This window comes from Poecilia reticulata, linkage group LG11, assembly GCF_000633615.1.
Source record: "Poecilia reticulata strain Guanapo linkage group LG11, Guppy_female_1.0+MT, whole genome shotgun sequence".
Taxonomy (NCBI): Eukaryota; Metazoa; Chordata; class Actinopteri; order Cyprinodontiformes; family Poeciliidae; genus Poecilia; species Poecilia reticulata.
In genome coordinates this window covers 8,714,414-8,733,321 of record NC_024341.1, presented here as the reverse complement: position 1 = coordinate 8,733,321, position 18,908 = coordinate 8,714,414, and the positions used below count along the sequence as shown (strand labels likewise).

Here is an 18,908-nt window from a genome sequence, read left to right as displayed (position 1 = left end):
ATCGTTAAACACATCACGGCATTGTACAGTAAGTCACCCATAATTGGAAAATTACCGAACAGGGACATAAGAAAAACTGGGCGAGGCTGAATCTGGAGACGGAGGTTTCCAAGAGGCTCACAGCAACACGGAGGGAGCTGCAATACTTTCCAGAAGTTACTACTTGTGTTCAGCATGTGATAATTTGGTGTGTTCTCTAAATGCCTGGACTAAGGAAAAGCGTTGGGAGACGGAAACTTCTTCTTGTATAGAAAACATCCAAGCCAGGTGGAAATCTATCAGAACCTTGTGGCAGAATGTGCTTTGGTCTGATGTAACCAAACTTGAATGTTTGGGCCAAAGCTTCAAGTGATTTGTTTGGCAATGAAACAGTTCAACACATGGTCTACTGCGTTTTCAGTAACACTACATACTGAAAAATGATGGTGGCTGTATTTTACTCTGTGCTCACTTATCCTCAGATGAAGTTTATTTTGGCCATTAGTATCAAGATTCTTATTCATAGTTATGATTGGCATGTCATGTCAAAGATGAGAAACACAGATGGCACGGCTGTTGACATATACTTGAAACAGTGTACGACAAACTTAGGCCACTTCAACACGGATGATTTGAGGTACATCTGTAAAAGTTTTTTTGTCATTTAGTCTGCGTTTCCACATGGATTTGGCATCTTGGGATACCAGAAACAATCACTTTTGAAACTAGGTTCCAGAGTGCATAAATTTGAGAACGCTGGTTTCATGTTTCCGCTTTTGGCCATTCAAGCTGCGTCTTGCCACCAACTGGAACGGCGTACCTACTACAGCAATTTATTTTTCTGCTGTATCCTTTCGTGGGGATGCATATTTTTCCTTAATCTTTTACAAAAAATGACCATGATCATCCTTGTTAATACAGGGCCTTAGTTTGAGAATTGTGGTCTAAGTTATGGTGAATCTTATGTCAGCCTTGAACATAGCTGTGAGTGCCTTTGGTGTGAAAACATCAATGAAACCACGCTGTTCACAAAAAGTCAAGTTTAGACCCTACAGTTTCCCGCTCAGATACTCTTCTTTCAACAGACAGTCCAGCAGCTATACCCAGAAAGATCGTCAGGAACAAAATTGTGAGCAGTCTCCAGATACACAAAAGATGAGGACTAATCAGTAATCCCCACAGGCATTTTGAAAACTGTGGGAGAACATGGATTGTGTTGACTGCCCAACTCTTACACAACCAGGGCCATTGCCAGGCTACCACTCTCAAGGTTGGACTCAGACCTTCTCACTTGCACACTTGCGTGTCCTTTCCTAGGAAGGCTGATCCCCTGATCGTTAGAACACAGAAAGGTGATCTACCTCCTTACTGGTAGAGATCATATTAGGAACAACCTAAAAATGATTTTTTTTCAGACACTTGACAGTTTTCTTCACATCCGTCTGCAGTTCCCCACCCAAAACAAAAATAGTCTGGGTTGTACTCTGCTTCCCTTTTTGACAGACTGAATAGTCTTCATATGCCATTTTTAAAAATTCTGCAACCATAGCAACCACGGTACTTTTGATCTCTTACCTGTCTGCTGCTTGTGGAGCCAAACAATAAAGGTTCCTTTTTTCAACTTGATTGCTCACAGCAACAACATTGTCACTGGATGTTGCAACAAGAACAAGTGACCTACTGGCTATAACCCATTCAAGCCTTAACTGCCGATGAGACCCTACATGTGGCCAATTGAGATTTCCTGTCCCCAACCTTCCTTGTGTGTGTTAAAGCCTTTCCCGGAAGTGTGAGTTAAAGATTTAACCTATAGAGACCTCAAACAGATGTTACCATGGCTACTCATTATGGCATATCAGGTCTCTTTGGTGGATGTGGCAAATGCCCTGAACGAAGAATGTCTGCCTTCAGAAAAACATGAATCTGAATTCAGTTTTGTTTTGAAGTTGAAGATATGATGTAACTCAGGTAGGGAAGACAGTTATATTATTTAAAACAAACGCTGTTTTTACAAAAACAAGGCAACATTTTAATTTATGCTTTAGACCTGACATAGCAAATTAAAACGGTTATTTATCAATGTACGTAAAAAGAGGACTGGGTAGTGTCAGAATAACCTACACCTTATGCTGAGTATCATTACATTATACATTTGTTTCAGCAAGGATGAGCATGCTGTTCTCACTGCACAGCCAAGCAGCTAGTAAAAAAATGAAAGCCAGTGTGGCCACAATTGTCAGAATAAGTTGAAACCTATCTCAAATTGAACACAGACTGACCTAAAATATAACCCAAAGTTTTTCTTCCCTTTAAAGAATGAGCTAAAAAAAACACCAGTAGCTTCATTACAGGAGATCATCTTCCAAATACATCCTGAGTGACAACACGTTTCTGAGATTGGTTGAGAGAAAACTTCCATCAGTTTATCTAACAGCAGACGGCAAAAGACTCCTCGCATTTGGAGACTATAAAAATATTATTGGTCTGTTTACCTTAACCACCCAGGATGTTTACTGAAACACCTCGGACTCCAAAAAAATGGGCACACTTACACCAAGTGCATTCATCACAAAACTCGTATCAGATGCTAATGAAATGTGCCTAAAAATGTCCTTGCCACTGAATTAAAGCAGAGTTTTAGAGAGGACACAAAGGCAGAAAGACAGAATAAAATGTGTGGTAGAGACCGAGTGGGAGGAAAAAGTTTTCACAGAAACTTCCCACTTTTTTTTTCTTCTTGTGGTGAGCCGAGTGTGTTTTTGCAGCTTCCTCTTCTAACCCCCCAAACAGGAGTACCGTAAAAGGGAGGGAGAAAGTAAAAGAGGGAAGGGTGGCTGGGTGATTATGAGCAAAGGCGTTGTGTGTGGATGCGTGTGTGTGGTTATATGCATGTAGAGACGCACGCCTCTCTCTCCTTTATTCCCCCTCTGCTCTTTAAGGGGCTTTACCACTACAACCAACATCCCAAAGCAGGCCACTCACCACATTGCCTCTGCTCTTTCGTCTCCTCCAAGACCAGTGCCTGGACTCCAGCAGCTTCAAAGGACTTCTCTGGAGGCAAGCAACTTTTTAGAAGAGTGATAAATGTTTGGCGTTTGCTCTTGGCTTTCCGGCCAGAGCTACATGTGCTGGGCCTGAGTGTTGGAGCTACTATACGGCGCAATCCTCCGTTTCCTGTGTGTGTGTATGTTTTCTGTCTGCTTTCACACAAAACAGCAGGAGGATAAACTTACCCCAAGAAGACTCTGGATGCAAACGCAAACAGTAGGACTGGCCAGACAAGGAGAAGTGAAAGTTTTAAGCCAGACTGGAGAAACAGGAGTTGAAACCAGAAGAAAGTAAAGCAGAAGACTTGATTCTACAGAAGGACATTTCACTAAAAGAAACCTAACTCAGCCACTCTAAATAGGTGGTGAAGGCTCCAATCTCCCCCACCCCCCTCCCTGGCTCCCTCTTCCCTCCTCTCGCTGCAACATGGGCCACCTCCTCTCTCTCACTCTCATCTACCTGGCCTACCTGCTGACCACAGGGATTGCCTCCCAGCGTCAGCAGCACCGCGTGCAGCATGGCCCTTGCACCTACACCTTCATTCTCCCAGAGGTTGAGCATTGCAAGCCCCTAAAGGATTTCCAGGTGACAAACACGCTGCAGAGAGACTCGCCACCTGAGACCGAGCCGGACAAAAGTCATTCCAAGGACAGTTTAGCAGAAGAGGAAAGGCCTTTGTGGCAGCAGCAAAAGTTGGAGAATCTGGAGAGCGCCATGGAGAATAACACTCAGTGGCTGCAGAAGGTAAGACCTCAGAAAGTCTTTCATAGACGAGAACCGTCTTGGTGGACATGCAATGAACCTATTGTTTTCAGATACATCGTCGATACTGGCATTGTCTTTTCGGTAGATATTTTAAGGTGTGTTGTCCTGTGATACTTTTCAGACATGTCATAAGAGGCAGCAGTACTTCAGGTAAAACTACCCATGACTAAAGTCCGGTAGCCTGTTGCGTGTCTGTGCCCTTCAGTTCAACTCTTTCATGTTTGTCAAAAGTCCCAATTGACATATCGCTTCAAGTTCCCTTTAAGTGGACAATTTCCTTCTCCCTTTCCCCCTTCTTTCTTATTTTTCTTTTGCATTCTATATGCCTCACTGAGTCCTGCAGCTTTTCATACCAAAGACCGTAAATCAGAGCAGAGGACCTCCCCAGAGTACACTATCTTATTACATTTGTTGACAGACCTGTATTATTGATAAGGCTTGGATTTCCTGGATGCTTCCTGTCTTCACAGTTGGCTCCAACACAATGCTTGGCGTATCAGTGGGTCTCAGTATTTTAAACCCCCATAAGTCATAACTTCCTTAGCATGCTGCAGCAGTCTGAGAGTATGAAGTTCTGCCAATAATGCTTCGCACAGTTAAACCCTCTAAATGAGGCAACAAGTAAACAGACCTTTTTTTTTTCAGTCTGCTTATAAGCCAAAGTCAGCCTAAATCTTTCCAAACGCAATTTACATAACACTGGGACATGTCAGCTGTTTATCTGGAAGAGACACATTTGAGTAGGTCTCCTTACAAGACATTTGGCCTTTGCGGTTCTGTTTAGCTCCGATTATGGCTGAATAAACTGAAATGATACAATTAGAAGAGGCTTCACAATGGAGTCCATACAGCTGAAGTCACAGAAAAAGTATTTGCTCGTTGTGGATCATATTGACAGAGCGGCCCCACTGCTTTCCACTCATGTCTCTATTTTGATCTGGATCCTTTGCAGAACATGCTGTTTATGGGGCGCACCAACCCCCGGAATATTTGTAAATGTTTGTGTGCCAGTTTGTTGAGTTACACTGACAGTGGGCAATTATGACTTTATTACAGCGTTTCAAATCGATAAAGTGAAACTCTAGATGTGGAAAGTTGGTAAACTCAGGGAGCTAATTACAAATTAATAAAAAAAATATCTGTTTTTTATTTTTTTTGTAAATATTTTAAAAGCTCTGTATCACTTTTCATCTATTCTTCACATGTTCGCTCTGTGCAATACGGGTTAATTAAATAAAACCTCTCAGGTTTGTCGCTGTAAGTTGACAAAACGTAGAACACTTCAGCTCTTAAGAAGATTTTGCAAGGCAACACAATTTTAATTTTACAATCAACCAAACAAAACTACAATCTTAAAAATGGAATTTCCACAGTAAACTAGTTCTGTACAACCTTCCCCGGCCACTAGCTCGTTTTCTCTTCACATACATAAAAGTGATCACAATGTGAAAAGGTTTTATTTGTAAAAGTAAACAAAAAGGAGGATCAAATCTTTCTTCCACTTAACATCATGGTCTATTTTAGGGTTGGTCTAACACTTATAAAACGCGAACAATATACATTGAAGCTTATCTTTGTAATATGGCAAAATGTAAAAAAATAAATAAATTAAAAAAATAAAAAGTTTAAGGGACATGAAAACAAGTTATTGTGCTGTTCTGCTTAGCTTTCAGAAAATATACCCTGGAGCCATAAACATGCAGGAAGAAAATCAATATGCCACAAAATAAAGAAAATCATATATCACATTCATTGTAGAAACATAGCTGGCAGTATCTCATTTTGCCTTTTCCAGTTTAATTCTATTTCTCATTATTGTGCCTTTAAAAAAAAAAAAGATAAATATAATATAATTTGGTCAGCTATGAAGGAAATATGGCTTAAATCCCCCCACACACTCTCACATCTAGAAAAAAAGCTTTGCTGACATATGAAGCTCTGCAGCCAACTTCCACATAACATCTGGAATGAACACGAGGATTCAAGCCCATCAACAAGTTTCCCCCACGAGGCCAAAGCGATGCATAAATGATCGCACTTAAGGTGGGATTTCCACATAAACATCGCATGACCCCTAAGAGAGTCTTTTAGTTATGCACGAGAGTATTCCGACTTTTGACCCCAGACGGCAAAGCCTTTTCAGCACCTCGTGAGGCTCATTAAGCTTATCTGCAAGTGAGCCTGGAGAGAACTGGATAAAATGGATGTGGAAGGACTTCATCTATGCGTGTGTGGGGGTGTGTGTGTGTGTCTCCATGAAACTTTGCACGGTCTCACTCAAAGCTCCCCCGGGGGCCACTACGACCCCTCTCTGTGAGCGTTCTACCCGAGCCCCTTGAAAGGAAACACACCCCCACACATGCAAAATTAGGAGCGCCCACACTAATCCGCCATGTTCTGCAGAGAAATCTCTACGGACTGTATTAATGCGCCAGATTCTTTCTCTTGAATTTCCAAGAAGAGACCCATGTCCGTTTTCTTTAGGGCTAAACCCCAACGCGCCACCCCCTCATCGTGTACCCTTGGCCTTCTCCTGCCCTCAAGGGTCAGAAAATGGAATGCGAGTCCGTGTTTGTTGGTGTTTTTTAAGAGGCTGTGTGGATTATGCTATTTTAGAAATTCTCCAACGAGATCAAAGTGTCTTGAAGAGAATTTGCAACTTGGGTATTTGCACTGTCAACATTATAGTTTGCCATCAATTGACATCGTAAATTAATAATTTAAAGAATTACAATCACTATGTGGCCAAAATTAGAACTAATTACAACAGTTTGATGAGAATAAAATCCAAGCATTGAAAATATTTGTTACTTTCATTATTTTTAAGGACGTTTTCTATTCAATGTTGGTTAAAACTTTTTTCTCCTCCCTTACGATACATATTTTCCCTCATTTCATGGTGACGATTCAGAACATTTTAAATTTAGCTTGCAAGCTATTCATGCAGGATCTAAAGACCAAGACATTTGCCCCAGGTTCTAAATGTCTAAATTCTTTTAATCAAAAGAAATGAAAAGAAAGACTGTGTGCATTCGCGCTGAAAGCTCAGCAAAACATTTATTAGAAATGAGTAATTAGACCGACTGAGTCTTAGCATTTTTCATTTGTGTTCAGAAACAGTTCAGAAAAACAAAAACAAACCGCAAACAAGTTTAACAACTTGCTGTGGCCTTAAAATTATTTCCTCTTTCAAGAGGAAAGCATTGCAAGGGATTTAAAAGTTGTAGCATCTTTTTATTGTTGTTACTAGCTGTTTGTAATTACAGCTAGTAATGAAATATTAAAATTGTTATTTAATATTTTGGTTAAGAAATCATATCCTGATTTTTATACTCGCTTCCTACTTTGAGACACAAAGCCAAGGAAAAAATTAAGTCTTCTTGAACCTTTGGTTAAAGTGAGATTTTATGTAAAACTGATTTTGACCTTTATATAATGTCATAACTTTTTCTAAAGGGTAGGGAAATGTGGGAGATTCTTAAAGAGATAGAGGCCCAATTTCAAGGCGACAAATTGTAACGCCACTTTTCTTTTAGATTTTATTTGATATATTCTGCAGTTTTATAACAACTGAAGGAGACAGCGACGTCTCAGGATGTTTGCAAATGTCGGAACTGTGTCTTGTTCTGGAAGTCTGAGGTGAACAGTGTGAGATAGGATGGTTGGGGCAGAGTGCACTTCGTTGGACACCTGGATCCTTCAGTCTCACAAACTGTGATCCGTTTGTCATTGTTGAGGCCTTCACTTGTGTCTTTTGGAGTTTCTGACTAAACGGTCTCTAAGGACTGATGGGTGGATTCTCTTTGGTACCGAAACAAAGAAAGACTTCTGCTGGGCCAGGCTAGAGCCGTAGAGGTGCTGCAGAATCCCATAGTTTCAGTCTCTCCAGCTGCCTCTTCATTTGACTTCTGCAAACAGACAGGCAGGAGGGGGAGGCAAAGGAAGCACCACCATCTCCCGATTTGGTTGAACACAAACGTATAAAGGCAGAAATGTCCATGGCCGAGGTGGAAGACGAAACAAACAAACGTCTGCTTGACTGGGGACAGGAAAGGAGGATGTTGAGCTTGTTCCTGGACTTTCAGAAGAATTTGTTCAGTTCGTTGCCTCTGTCCAGACTTCCATACGTCTGATCCTTCTTTGTTTGAAGCATATCACGTTTTTGTTCCTCTCCAAACATTTCTGATCTTGGAGATTTTGGTGTAGGAATGTGTTTGTGTTTGTAGGAATGTGAAAAAAAGCAACCTCTGGTTTCCCACATACAGTCCTGATGGTGATTAATCAGATTTAAAAAATAGGTGAATGGACCGAAAAGCAAGGTATTAACAAAGTTATAATAAAATTATATATATATATTTGTTGCCAAAACATTTAGCAAATGAAAGCTGTAATAATAACCAAATGTCTAAGATTGTGGGGGCCTTTAGTGGGAGATATAAAAACTTCAGGAGAATGAGCATGCACTTTTTGTTTCGTTAGTGATGAAGTTGCCAAACTGAGGTAAAAATACTGAAAAATCAATGCATTAAATCAGCATTTTTCAGTGGTGGCATTCACCACTATGCCCATCATAATGCGTCTCTCCATCAATCACCGTCAGACACTATAACACCCGGTAGATATGTTTCTGTCTTTTGTAATTATAGGAGACAGGGAGTGCAGCTGTTGGCTCATGTAATTAAGATATCTCATGATCCAACTCCTCAGATTTTTCCCAGCGCTGATCCCTCTTCCTGACCCTGCTAGACACAGTAAAAAATGAATTACATTACATCCCGAAAGTGCTTTATCTGGCCTCGTAGTGTGGCCTGTGACACGGCTCCAATTAATGCAATTGGCAAAGGGTGGGGATGAAGCCTATCAAGACCTCCGGATTGAGTTCCAGCACAAAGGCTGTAATGCGGGGACTTGGACGAGCCACTGATAGCGGCTTGATTTCGTAAGTCTGATCACAATGCCGGGGTTTTTGGGTTTCCAGTGGAGATGGCTTTAATCCACTAAGTAATCTCTTTAGATCATTTGTTGTGAAAAAGATTATTTTTCCCACTGCAGCCTAAGTTGTCCTAAACTAGTGTAATGTAAGACGTGATTACAGGGCACGAGCAAAGAGGGACACTTTAAAAATGAAGTGAATGTTTAAAAGAGGATCTAATTGAGAAAGAGAGGCAAATCAGCACTAGTCAAGAGTTGCCCACTTGCTTCAGTTTCTCTTTCCATTACATAAACAGAAAAAAGTAAAATAAAAATTCTATTGCAGTCTCATATTTTATAATAACCCGGTTTCTCTAGGCTAGATGTTCCTATGTTTAAAATAATAGCAAGCAAATAATTGTTTTCTCATTTGAATTCTACTCAAATTTTGTGGACAAAAACTCATTAGCCGGATGATATTGAGTGCTTTCTCCTTCGAGACCTCATTTTCCAGTATGCGATTTAATGAGTAAAATATGATCCCTTTTCCCCTCAAAAGAGCTATAAATATTAATGCTCTCCAGCCGTATAGAGTACTTCACTCTGTTGCAAACGCAATTTTATAATTTGCTGCTGCTGGAGTTTGACTTCACTGTGACGTTGAACATGCTGACTTTTTTTGTTTTTTTAGAAATTCTATTCACTTTGGTTAGATTAAACTGCATTAGATAAATTCATTTATATTTCTTAAGAGTGAAATGTGACAAGAAGTTATACTTCTGACTTCTTTTTTTCTCTGAATAATTAGTTATTAATAAACTCCATGCTTTATTCTACTATTTTCTTATTCAACATTATTCTGCTATTAGATAAGAGTCCCCAAAACGTGTTTTGGGGACTCTTTTAACTCTTTTAACTTCAACTTTTTCACCTGTTATCTTTTGGGGCGTCCTACCATGTGTTCATTTGCCCCATTTATATGTCTTTAACAGTGTCTAACATGTTTTCTTCTAGGATTTCGCTGTGATTAGCTTGATCCTTTCAGTTCTGATAAGTCTCTTAGTCTTTACTGAAGAACAGCATGCCCACAGCATGGTGCTACTACCACCATGTTTCAAGATGAACACTATGATTTTAGTGTGTTAAGTGGTTAATTTTCTGAAACTCATTTCTTTTTACCTGTTGGCCAAAAAGTTTGATTTTACTCTCATTTGACTAGACAACCTACTTTTGCACATTTACTTTGCCGCTACATGGCTTATCCGACTTGTAATATATATATATATATATATATATATATATATACACTTTTATTTTTTTACAACTTTCCTCCAACAGTATGTTTTCTTTGTGGTATTTTTTCCACAAAGGCAAGATTTGTGAAGTGCATGACCAATAGTTGTGCGATCAGCAAACTCTTCCAACTGAGACGTAGATCTTGGCAGCTGCTTCAAAGTTGCCATCATCATGTTAGCTTCTTTTCCTGATTAGTGCCCCCCATCTCATTTAGCTTAATGGCAATATCGCAATAGATTTGCAGATGGGAAAACATCTCCACAACTTTATCCCTGACTTTTTTTATGTGTTCTTTGGTTTTCATGATACAAACCTTCAAGGGCTTCTGAATATTTATTCTGATGTTCTTGCTTGTAATGCGACAAAACGTAAAAATATTCAAGCGATATTAATAGTTTGCGATGTACTGGTAAGAGACAGCTCTATTAGTTCCTTAATAACCTGTACATTTTCAATAAAACCACAGTATTTTGTCTTAATAGCTGGAAAACTTCATCCAGGAGAACGTACGCTCCGGTGTGGAGGAAATAAAGAGGTCAACAGTCCACACCCAGACGGCCGCCATGCTGGAGATGGGAACCAACCTCCTCAGCCAATCAGCCGAGCAGACTCGCAAACTCACAGATGTTGAGACCCAGGTGAGTGAGTGAGGAAGGCAGTACTGAAGTTGACTTAGGATATCGTGTTTACAGCCAAGTCAAATAAAAAAACAGCATGAGTCACACCGGAACAAAAACTAATTGTATCTGTGTTAAAGAACTTTTGAGAATATCTACTTAAATGGAAATCGGATGTAACCTGCTGGGAAGCTGTGCGCAAAAGTGGCGGCAGCCACTTTAATGCAGGTGGTATTTGGTTCCACAGGCTCTGATTGACACAATGAGCTGCAAGTAGTGACTGACAATAAGCCAATTAAAACAAAAAGCTCAGTAGCACAACACAGATGTGACTTCAATCATGCCAGAATTGTTATTACAGATTGGGACGTTCTTGCCTCTCCTTTTCTCTTATCATAGTTGATATAAAACTGTACAACCTGTGCAAATATTCAAGCTGCTTTGTTCCACCCCGCATTTCATCTGCAACTTCAAAACATGACAAGATCGGTCTTACGCAAGTTTTGATTACGAGATCAGATGAGACAAATTATAGGATTTGTGATGGACTGTGTACAGCTGTTTATCCCCTAGGAATTTGCTGCTCAAGATTTCCCTACTTTATTCCTTTATCTTTGCAAGGTGTGATGCACTTATGTTTTTACTTTATGCCAACTTATAGGTGCTAAACCAGACAAGTCGCCTGGAGATCCAGCTGCTTGAGTACTCGCTCTTTACTAACCGCCTAGAGAAACGCATTCTCCTACAGACCCAAGAAATTTCACGCCTTAGCGACAAAAACAGGTAAGCCAAAATTGATCTTTTACATGATTACGGGCATTTCTTTTCTAGACTCATGACGTCAGCTTAAGTGCTTGCAAACTGCTTAGGCTAAAGGTTAATCACATGAGCTAATTGTGAGAACGCCGAGTCGCACAGTGCTTATGTTGGTGTGGCTACTTAAACTCTTGACTTCCCTGAAAACACCTATTTGAATACCCAGCATTACAGGGTATTCAAATTCCTTTAAAGGGCTAAAATTTGACCGTTTGCCTTGATTAGAATTTTTCCCTATGGTCATGATCCTGACCAAAAGAACAAAACCCTGGATACAGGAAACAAAAGTGAGTTTCCCCTGTAGACAAACTGTTAAGCCTTTGAGAGAGGGTGATTAATTCAGTCGTCTGGTGAATCTCTAAGTTGCTGTGGGTGTGGTTTGGTGCCGTGATTAAGCTAGCTCCTGGCTCCTCTCTTAGGACTTTGGGACAGATGCAGAATTTTCTATATGTTTGCCATGTGAATGGGGAATAGCCCTAACATATCCACAATGAAGGGAAGAAGGATGTCTCGGCTACCCTCAAATAATGAACATATTAGCAGTCTGGACAATTATCTCATGCTACACTATGCATACACTTTGTCTCCACCGATGAAGGTTTCGGTCATCTTAAAGGCTTGAAGTGGTCAACCCTGAAGGGGTCAGACCTATTTGTTTATTAATTCAACAAACAATTATCTCAACATTTGAAGGGAATTCATGCAGGCTCCAAATCAGAAGAAAACAAGACAAAATGTTATGAAAAACTATAACGTACACCAAAATGAAACAGTATAATAGTGTAAATGTCCAACCCTTCTTCCAGACATTCCCTCAATGTAGGCAACAGGGGTATAAAACAAACTATAAAATTGTAGCAAATGTACATGCTTATTTATGCTTGAATTCAAATTAAGAGAGCAATCTAAGATGTGTGGCCGCTTCAGTAAGACCGTGCATACTGCTCTAATAAAAAGATGGCATATAAAACCTGCTTTAAACTGTATCCTGTTCTGAATGTGTTCTTGTGTGGCCCGACAGGGATGGGCACACTTCTCAAGCAGTCGTAAACACCAGCCATAAATACTCTAGGAGGAACACGCATTGAAGCATTTATAAAAATCATAATGAAACACCTCGGCAATTCTTAACAGTGGGCACTGGCATAGAAAAATGTTCAGATCTGCAAACATATGATTAAATGTGCGGTGCTTGTTAGTCAGGGGTTTCCCACACTTCTCTCTAGGAATCATGGGTCATCTGGGTTACGTACAGAGCGAATGGGTGCAACTACTTTTTTTTTTTACTCTTTGTATCTGCATGCTTATCATTCCATCCATCTGCTCCATGTGGCCGATGAGGATCAGGTGCCCTGTGAGCAGCACCAGTTAGACATTCCCTCTTGCATAACTTCACTTCGCTGTGCCCTTTTATGCCTTGTACTTTGCTGCAGGTGACATGGCACTGGTGTCTAAACAAATTAATCCATCTTTGGGAAATTAGTGGCAGAGGTGGCTTTGGAGTTTAAAAAAAAAAAAAAAAAAGAAAAAGAAAATAGGAGCAGCTATAATTGTTGAACGCTACCACTGCTGGGGCTTCAGGGCACAATGGAAGTTTCTGAACTGCTGCCAAACTAAAAATGGGCACAGAAACATGTTTGTTTTCTTAGGCCCTACATATGAAATACTACTGGCAGGAAGCAGATCCCTCTACAGGGGGAAGGAGAGCAGGCTGCTGGCAGTGTATGCTTTGCATATTAAAATAACAATAACACATAGCAGAATATCACAAGCAGAAAATTTTAATAACTCAGGATGCAGTCCAATCCAAAAGGGACGTGCTTTGCACTTTCAACTCCCCTTAACCGGTGAACAGCTGCGGTTTGGGCCTGATCGCTGACCGATCCGCAAACCTGAACGCGCACGGCACGGGCAGTGAACAATTTGTGAGGCTGCTTTACCGCTTTAATTGAGCATTTCCCCCCGACAAAGCAAATATAAGTTAGGAGTGATGTAAAAATTGATTTGGATCGATCCGCCACCACCGCATACTGAGCGGCTGGGTTAAAAACGGGAGGCTGTGGATCCATCTGGAGAGTGTGCAGTCGTGTGTGAGGGAACATCGAAGTAGCTTGTTCAGTCTGGGTGGTTGGATTGTTTCAATAAATAACTTTTGCGGAGTCATTAGTCAGAGCCATAAAGATCAGGCTGCGGGGATTTATGATCTTCATTTAGCTAGGGAGCACCACTCCTGCAGACACAAAAACACACTAAGACACACGCGCGCGCACGCACATGTGCTGTCAGGCTGGTGCCTCCGGGCCATGATTGAGCATTTTAGCATGCCGAGCCATCTGCGAGCACCGCTGTGGTACAGGTGTTTATATGATGTTAGCCCAGCGAGACGGTCGTGCTGATGTCTATTAGTCATCCTCATGTAAATGTGTAACTTTGTGAAATATAAGCTTTGAAAGGTAAATGACAAATGGACTGATTATGCACCTGCGCTGCGCACATTTTTATTATTCATCGCAATTTGCATTTTATGAGGACACTTTGCAAAATTGACCTACTTCTTCTTCCTCTTCTCCTTCAGCTTTCTAGAACAGAGGCTCTTAGCGCTGGAGGCTCGGTACGGGAAGGAGCTGCAGGACTTGCAGGGTGAAAAGCAGCAGCTTCAAGATGTTCTGGAGAGGCAGAGTCGCCTGGTCAGCCAGCTGGAGGGTGAGCTCGGAAGCTCCACGCTCAACAGCACCACACTGCAGAGGCAGACAGACACAGTCGAGCAGCTGCCGACAAGGGTCAGACAATGCAATGGTGAGGCCCTGTGGCTTTACTATGTTTGGATCAGCATGTTATTCTCCCATAAACAGACACTGTATACAATAGACGCAAATGTATGCAAGAGGAGTGATTCCACGTAGGCAATGTAGGGATGGTAATTCCGACCTCAACAGCTTTAAGTAGTAGAGCTCACACACTGTATGAAAATAATAATTAAAAAAAAACTTAAGTCATCACTGTGTCAACATGTGCTTCTGTGTTTCTGCAGAAATCTCCAACTTGCCCAAAAAGGAGAGACGCGCTTTCAGGGACTGTGCAGAGATTCTCCGATCAGGGGCGAAGGAGAGCGGAATATACAGCATACGACTGCACAACTCCACCCAGGACGTAAAGGTAGAGACGTTTACATCCTTCAAACCATAAACTATGTTATGCTGCCTGCAGATGATGTCAGAAGCGTGGTTAACTATTTTCCTTAGGGGGGGCCAGGCAGAGGCACAAACTGTAGAAATTGAAATTTCGTCTAAATGCACTGTAGTCTTAGATAACAGCGAACAGTGTGGGCCAAAACCTGAGTAACAAAACTATTTATCCAAACAAAACACATGGATCTGTTCAGCATGCAAAAACCACGCAGTAGATTTGTTTGATACAGCGGCCTAAGACAGAAGCTAATTTGTCTAGTCACATGATTAGCCTGCTGTGTTTTGTTTAGCTTGGCGTAGCTTGAACGTATACAACTCTATTTTTAGCATCGCTAAGCTAACTCTGTTCAACTTACTTGTCAACATAAAGGCTAAAAATGATTGAACCATTACAGACCACAAATTGCAAACAAGTGTTTAATTACCCACTTTTCTCCTTTACGACGAGCTTTTTTCGTGCAGTAGTCTGAGGAAGCTTTTCTTCTTATCAAGCCAGAGATGAAAATTAAGAACTTGGTTATAGTCTCATGAATTTGCATGTAAATGGTATGTAACAATGAACCAAAACAAATATATATACATATATTAATGGTGGTTGTAAAACAACAAAACAAACATTACTGCCATCTACAGACATCACTGATCAATGAACAATGAACGGTCTGATATGAACAAACTTATTGACAGTCCTGGTGGGAGTGGCTAGACAGGTTGGCCAATCAGATGTCAGGGATCCAGCATCCACTCTTGTAGCCACGCCCAGGCATGACGTGCATCCAGATTTTCTCAACTATACATGATTTTCCAATGGAGCAACACAAGGAGGTGTCTAATTGTAAAGTGGAAGGTAACAGATACATGATTTTTAATATTTTACAAATAAAATCCAACAAGTGGATTCAGCCCACCTGACAATGCACAAAATGAATAAAATCTAGAGCAATCGGCCAACTTAAAAGTAGTTGTTTGACATTACAGTTAACAGACGTGCATTCAATAAATCTAAGCTTCATGATAGAGCAGCCACAGGAAAACAGATGTTGACAGAAAGCTGTGAGAAGTCAGTTTGCCAGAAGCCCTGTGGGAAACGCAGCAAACGTGAATGATGGAGCTCAGGTCAGATGAACCCAATATTTAACTTCCCAACCTACATGCAAAAGATTATGTGCAATGAATAACTAAATCAATATTTTTGTAAGGCACTATATATGCAAAAACTAAAAGAAAAAGACTTTATGACAAAAACATTACTGGAACGTCTATGGTTTCTCTTTGTTGTCACAAGTTTAGACAACTTTACAAACAACTTTACAAATGAGATAACAAAAAACAAAGGAAGGTGCATCAGATGCATTTCTGTCTAAATCTTTGAAGGAATCAATGCACAGAGATTTAATCATAGGTTTTTGTCTTAGTCATAGCAATTTGTCTTCAATCTCATTGTACCTTGTTTGTGAAAAGCTTTGAAAGAGACAGGTGCATTTTTTTTTACAGTCAGTCCTAGAAGACATGGCTTCAGGGATAAGGGAGTTCAAAGTCATTGACCTTTTCTCACAAATATCACCTGACTAAAAGTGACATAATTTAATTAAATTTTTTCTCCAAAGACTATGTTCTCTTGCCTCTCGGTTTGCAACACTTCTACCAGTTACGTTAATTTCACAGGTCAGTACGAAACAAACACACACACACGCATTGTATGATGGAATTCAGCCAGGTATCTAGGAGGAAATTCCTGGAAGGAAACGAAACCTCACATGATTTCAAGGTAATTTGCCGAAGCTTTTGGGGCTGAGGTAAATAGAGATGCCACGCTGTGTTACAGAGAGCAAAAATAATAAACAACAAGAGTTTTACGCCCTGCTGGCGACATGGGCAGGGAGTGCGTGTGTGTGTGTGTGTGGGCGTGTGTGTGTGTGTGTGTGTGTGTGCGTGCGTGTGTGTGCATGTGCGTGCTGTTGAATGCAAAGCCGGAGCAGCCAAAGAGGTGCCTCCTCTGATCTGAGGGTGCTGGCTCATGCTAAGTCAACCGTGGCATCCAGCGGCAGGCTATCATTTCAGTAAATCACATCCACTGGTCTTCGACTGGATTCTTTCCCTTAGAGCATAGCAGGGGTGGGGGGTAAACAAAAAAGGAAAAAAAATAATAATAATGGCCACGGAACAGCTGTTTGTTATGCATTGCTTTTAGTCTAGTTTACTGTTGGCACCTTGTCTTTTTGCCTGTTTTTTCCCACCAAGTTCCTTCTCCTCGTTTCCTGTGGGCAACCAGGTGTTAGGCACTGGTGCCATGTGTTTCCTGCCAACTGGGGCCAGTGTGCGTTTTCCACTGATACAAGTAAGCACCCCCCCACCTCTCCCCTTCGTAACACCCCCTCCCTGAATCAAGGCTGCTTTCAATCTATGCCAATTCCAATTTTGTTCCAGGTCCAGTGGGCCTGGTGAGGTGGGTGGCTGTAAAAATTGGGGCAAAAACAAATTGGCCTATTTTCTAAGCAGTGGGCGATTTTTCTCACTTTGACCAGAGACAAAATCATTGTAAATGCAACATTAGCCTCATTCAGATGTGATTTGTATCAGAAAATAAAGTATTTATCATTTTGGTTCATTTTCCTAACCCACTGAGTTCAGTTCAGTCCAAAAATTATTTGATCAATCCGAAACGGAGACTAAACTTTTACACGGCTTTCTTCAAAGAGTTTCTATAGATGATGATGGCTGTGGAAGGCTCTGGCAGGATTGGTTTGTATTTAGCACCATCTAACCTCTGTGCCCCTGAAGGAGAAAGGATGCACCGAGCATGATGCCTCCATCACCGTGGTATCACAGTGAGCATTGTTGGTTTTGTGTGATGTGTACTGTTGGTTGTCCACCACATGTAGAGTTTAATTTAGGTCAGAGCAGAAAACCTCCTTGTTCATGTTCTGGCCTCTATGTGGCTTGTTACAAGCCGTGACTTCTTTGTCTTTGTTCTTTCATTTGAGGAGGCAAGAATGAGATCAGCATTGTTTTCATCAGTACACCTTCATAGACTTGTCGTTTCACCGTTGCAATTTGGGATGGTGGACTGAAGTGTGTTATGTGGTATATTTAAATATGTTGTTTTATAACCTAATCTAGTTTAATTGTTTCCAGAACTTGATCCCTGACCTTTCTTGCCGTGTTCCTTGGTCTTAATCATGTTTGATCGCTAATGTTCTTTTACAAATCTCTGAGGAATGTATTTTTTACCAAGATTAAATGAGGGCTCCCACGTACTCGGGTTTACCTCACTCAATGGAGGTCCTCGAGTACTTGAGGTGAACTCGTAGTGAGCGTCTGCCGGACATGTTTGCGCCCACATACGCATATTCTGTGTCGCAGATTAAGCTGTTCAGTGTCCACATCCGACTGTTTTATATGCAACACCGAGCTAATACGGTTGAGAGTCAACAACGTCATTTTGTGGAAAAAATGGAATCAAATTGTGAAGTGCATCTGAAGGAACAGATGCGCTTCCCGCAATACTTATATTGAGGGAATATAAGTACTGTCAATCACTAGCATATTGAATTCCCCTTCTTTATCCCTAGTAGAGTTTAGCAGGCAGAAGTTATATTTTTTAATGTTTAATGACACCACAATGGGATTTCATCAGTTAAGAATTCCCAGTTAAAACAAGTCAGGCACTTTAACTTCCAACTTGACAGAAAAAAAAAAGTAATGTTTTTTATGAATATGCACTTTGTGCACTTCATGTAGCCTTCTGTATGTGTTCATACAGAAGGCTGTCAGGATATCTAAAAAGTATGGTCATTATTCAGGATTGTCTGCCCAGGTTTAAAAAAGTTGTCAGAAAAAAAAACAAAAAAACTATTGCCTCTTTATTATTTGGTCATTTTATTTTGAAAGTCATGCAAACACAGGTTCATATTTTGATAATGCAACCTGTCTACTCTCAGATTTCAACCCTGATTTGAATAAGAACAAAACCCACTTTCCTTTCATCAATAGTAATCAGCATTCCAGATTGTAGAGACTTTTTGTTTCTCTAAGTCACCATTGCCGCTGACAGTTTTCATGACCTGAAGTGACAACACGCTACAAAAATTCAAATAAAGTGCTCAGAAACAAAACAAAAAACACTTTCCAAGCCTGTTGATTTAATTATACAAGTTTAACCAAGACTGATCCAAGTAACAAAAAGCATTTAATCTTCCACCCACTGGGGGAAACTCACTCCGTCATCTCATTACCAGCACAGGAGGCTGGAAGGCAGCCAGCTAAACACCTCAAATGTCTCAAACAA

At 40.7% G+C, this 18,908-nt stretch overlaps 1 protein-coding gene across 2 annotated transcripts in view; it reads left to right on the top strand.

Moving 5' to 3' along the window:
* Positions 1 to 2,826: 2,826 nt before the first annotated feature.
* Positions 2,827 to 18,908, top strand: part of angpt2b (angiopoietin 2b) — a 31,227-nt gene continuing 15,145 nt past the window's right edge. The window contains exons 1-5 of one of the 2 annotated variants that reach the window (XM_008421593.2): positions 2,827 to 3,771; positions 10,482 to 10,637; positions 11,278 to 11,399; positions 14,008 to 14,228; positions 14,464 to 14,588. In XM_008421593.2, coding sequence (XP_008419815.1) covers positions 3,454 to 3,771; positions 10,482 to 10,637; positions 11,278 to 11,399; positions 14,008 to 14,228; positions 14,464 to 14,588 — 942 coding nt within the window. In that variant the 5' untranslated portion in view covers positions 2,827 to 3,453. The remainder of the gene's footprint in view (positions 3,772 to 10,481; positions 10,638 to 11,277; positions 11,400 to 14,007; positions 14,229 to 14,463; positions 14,589 to 18,908) is intronic. The other variant, XM_008421594.2, reaches the window with a different exon arrangement.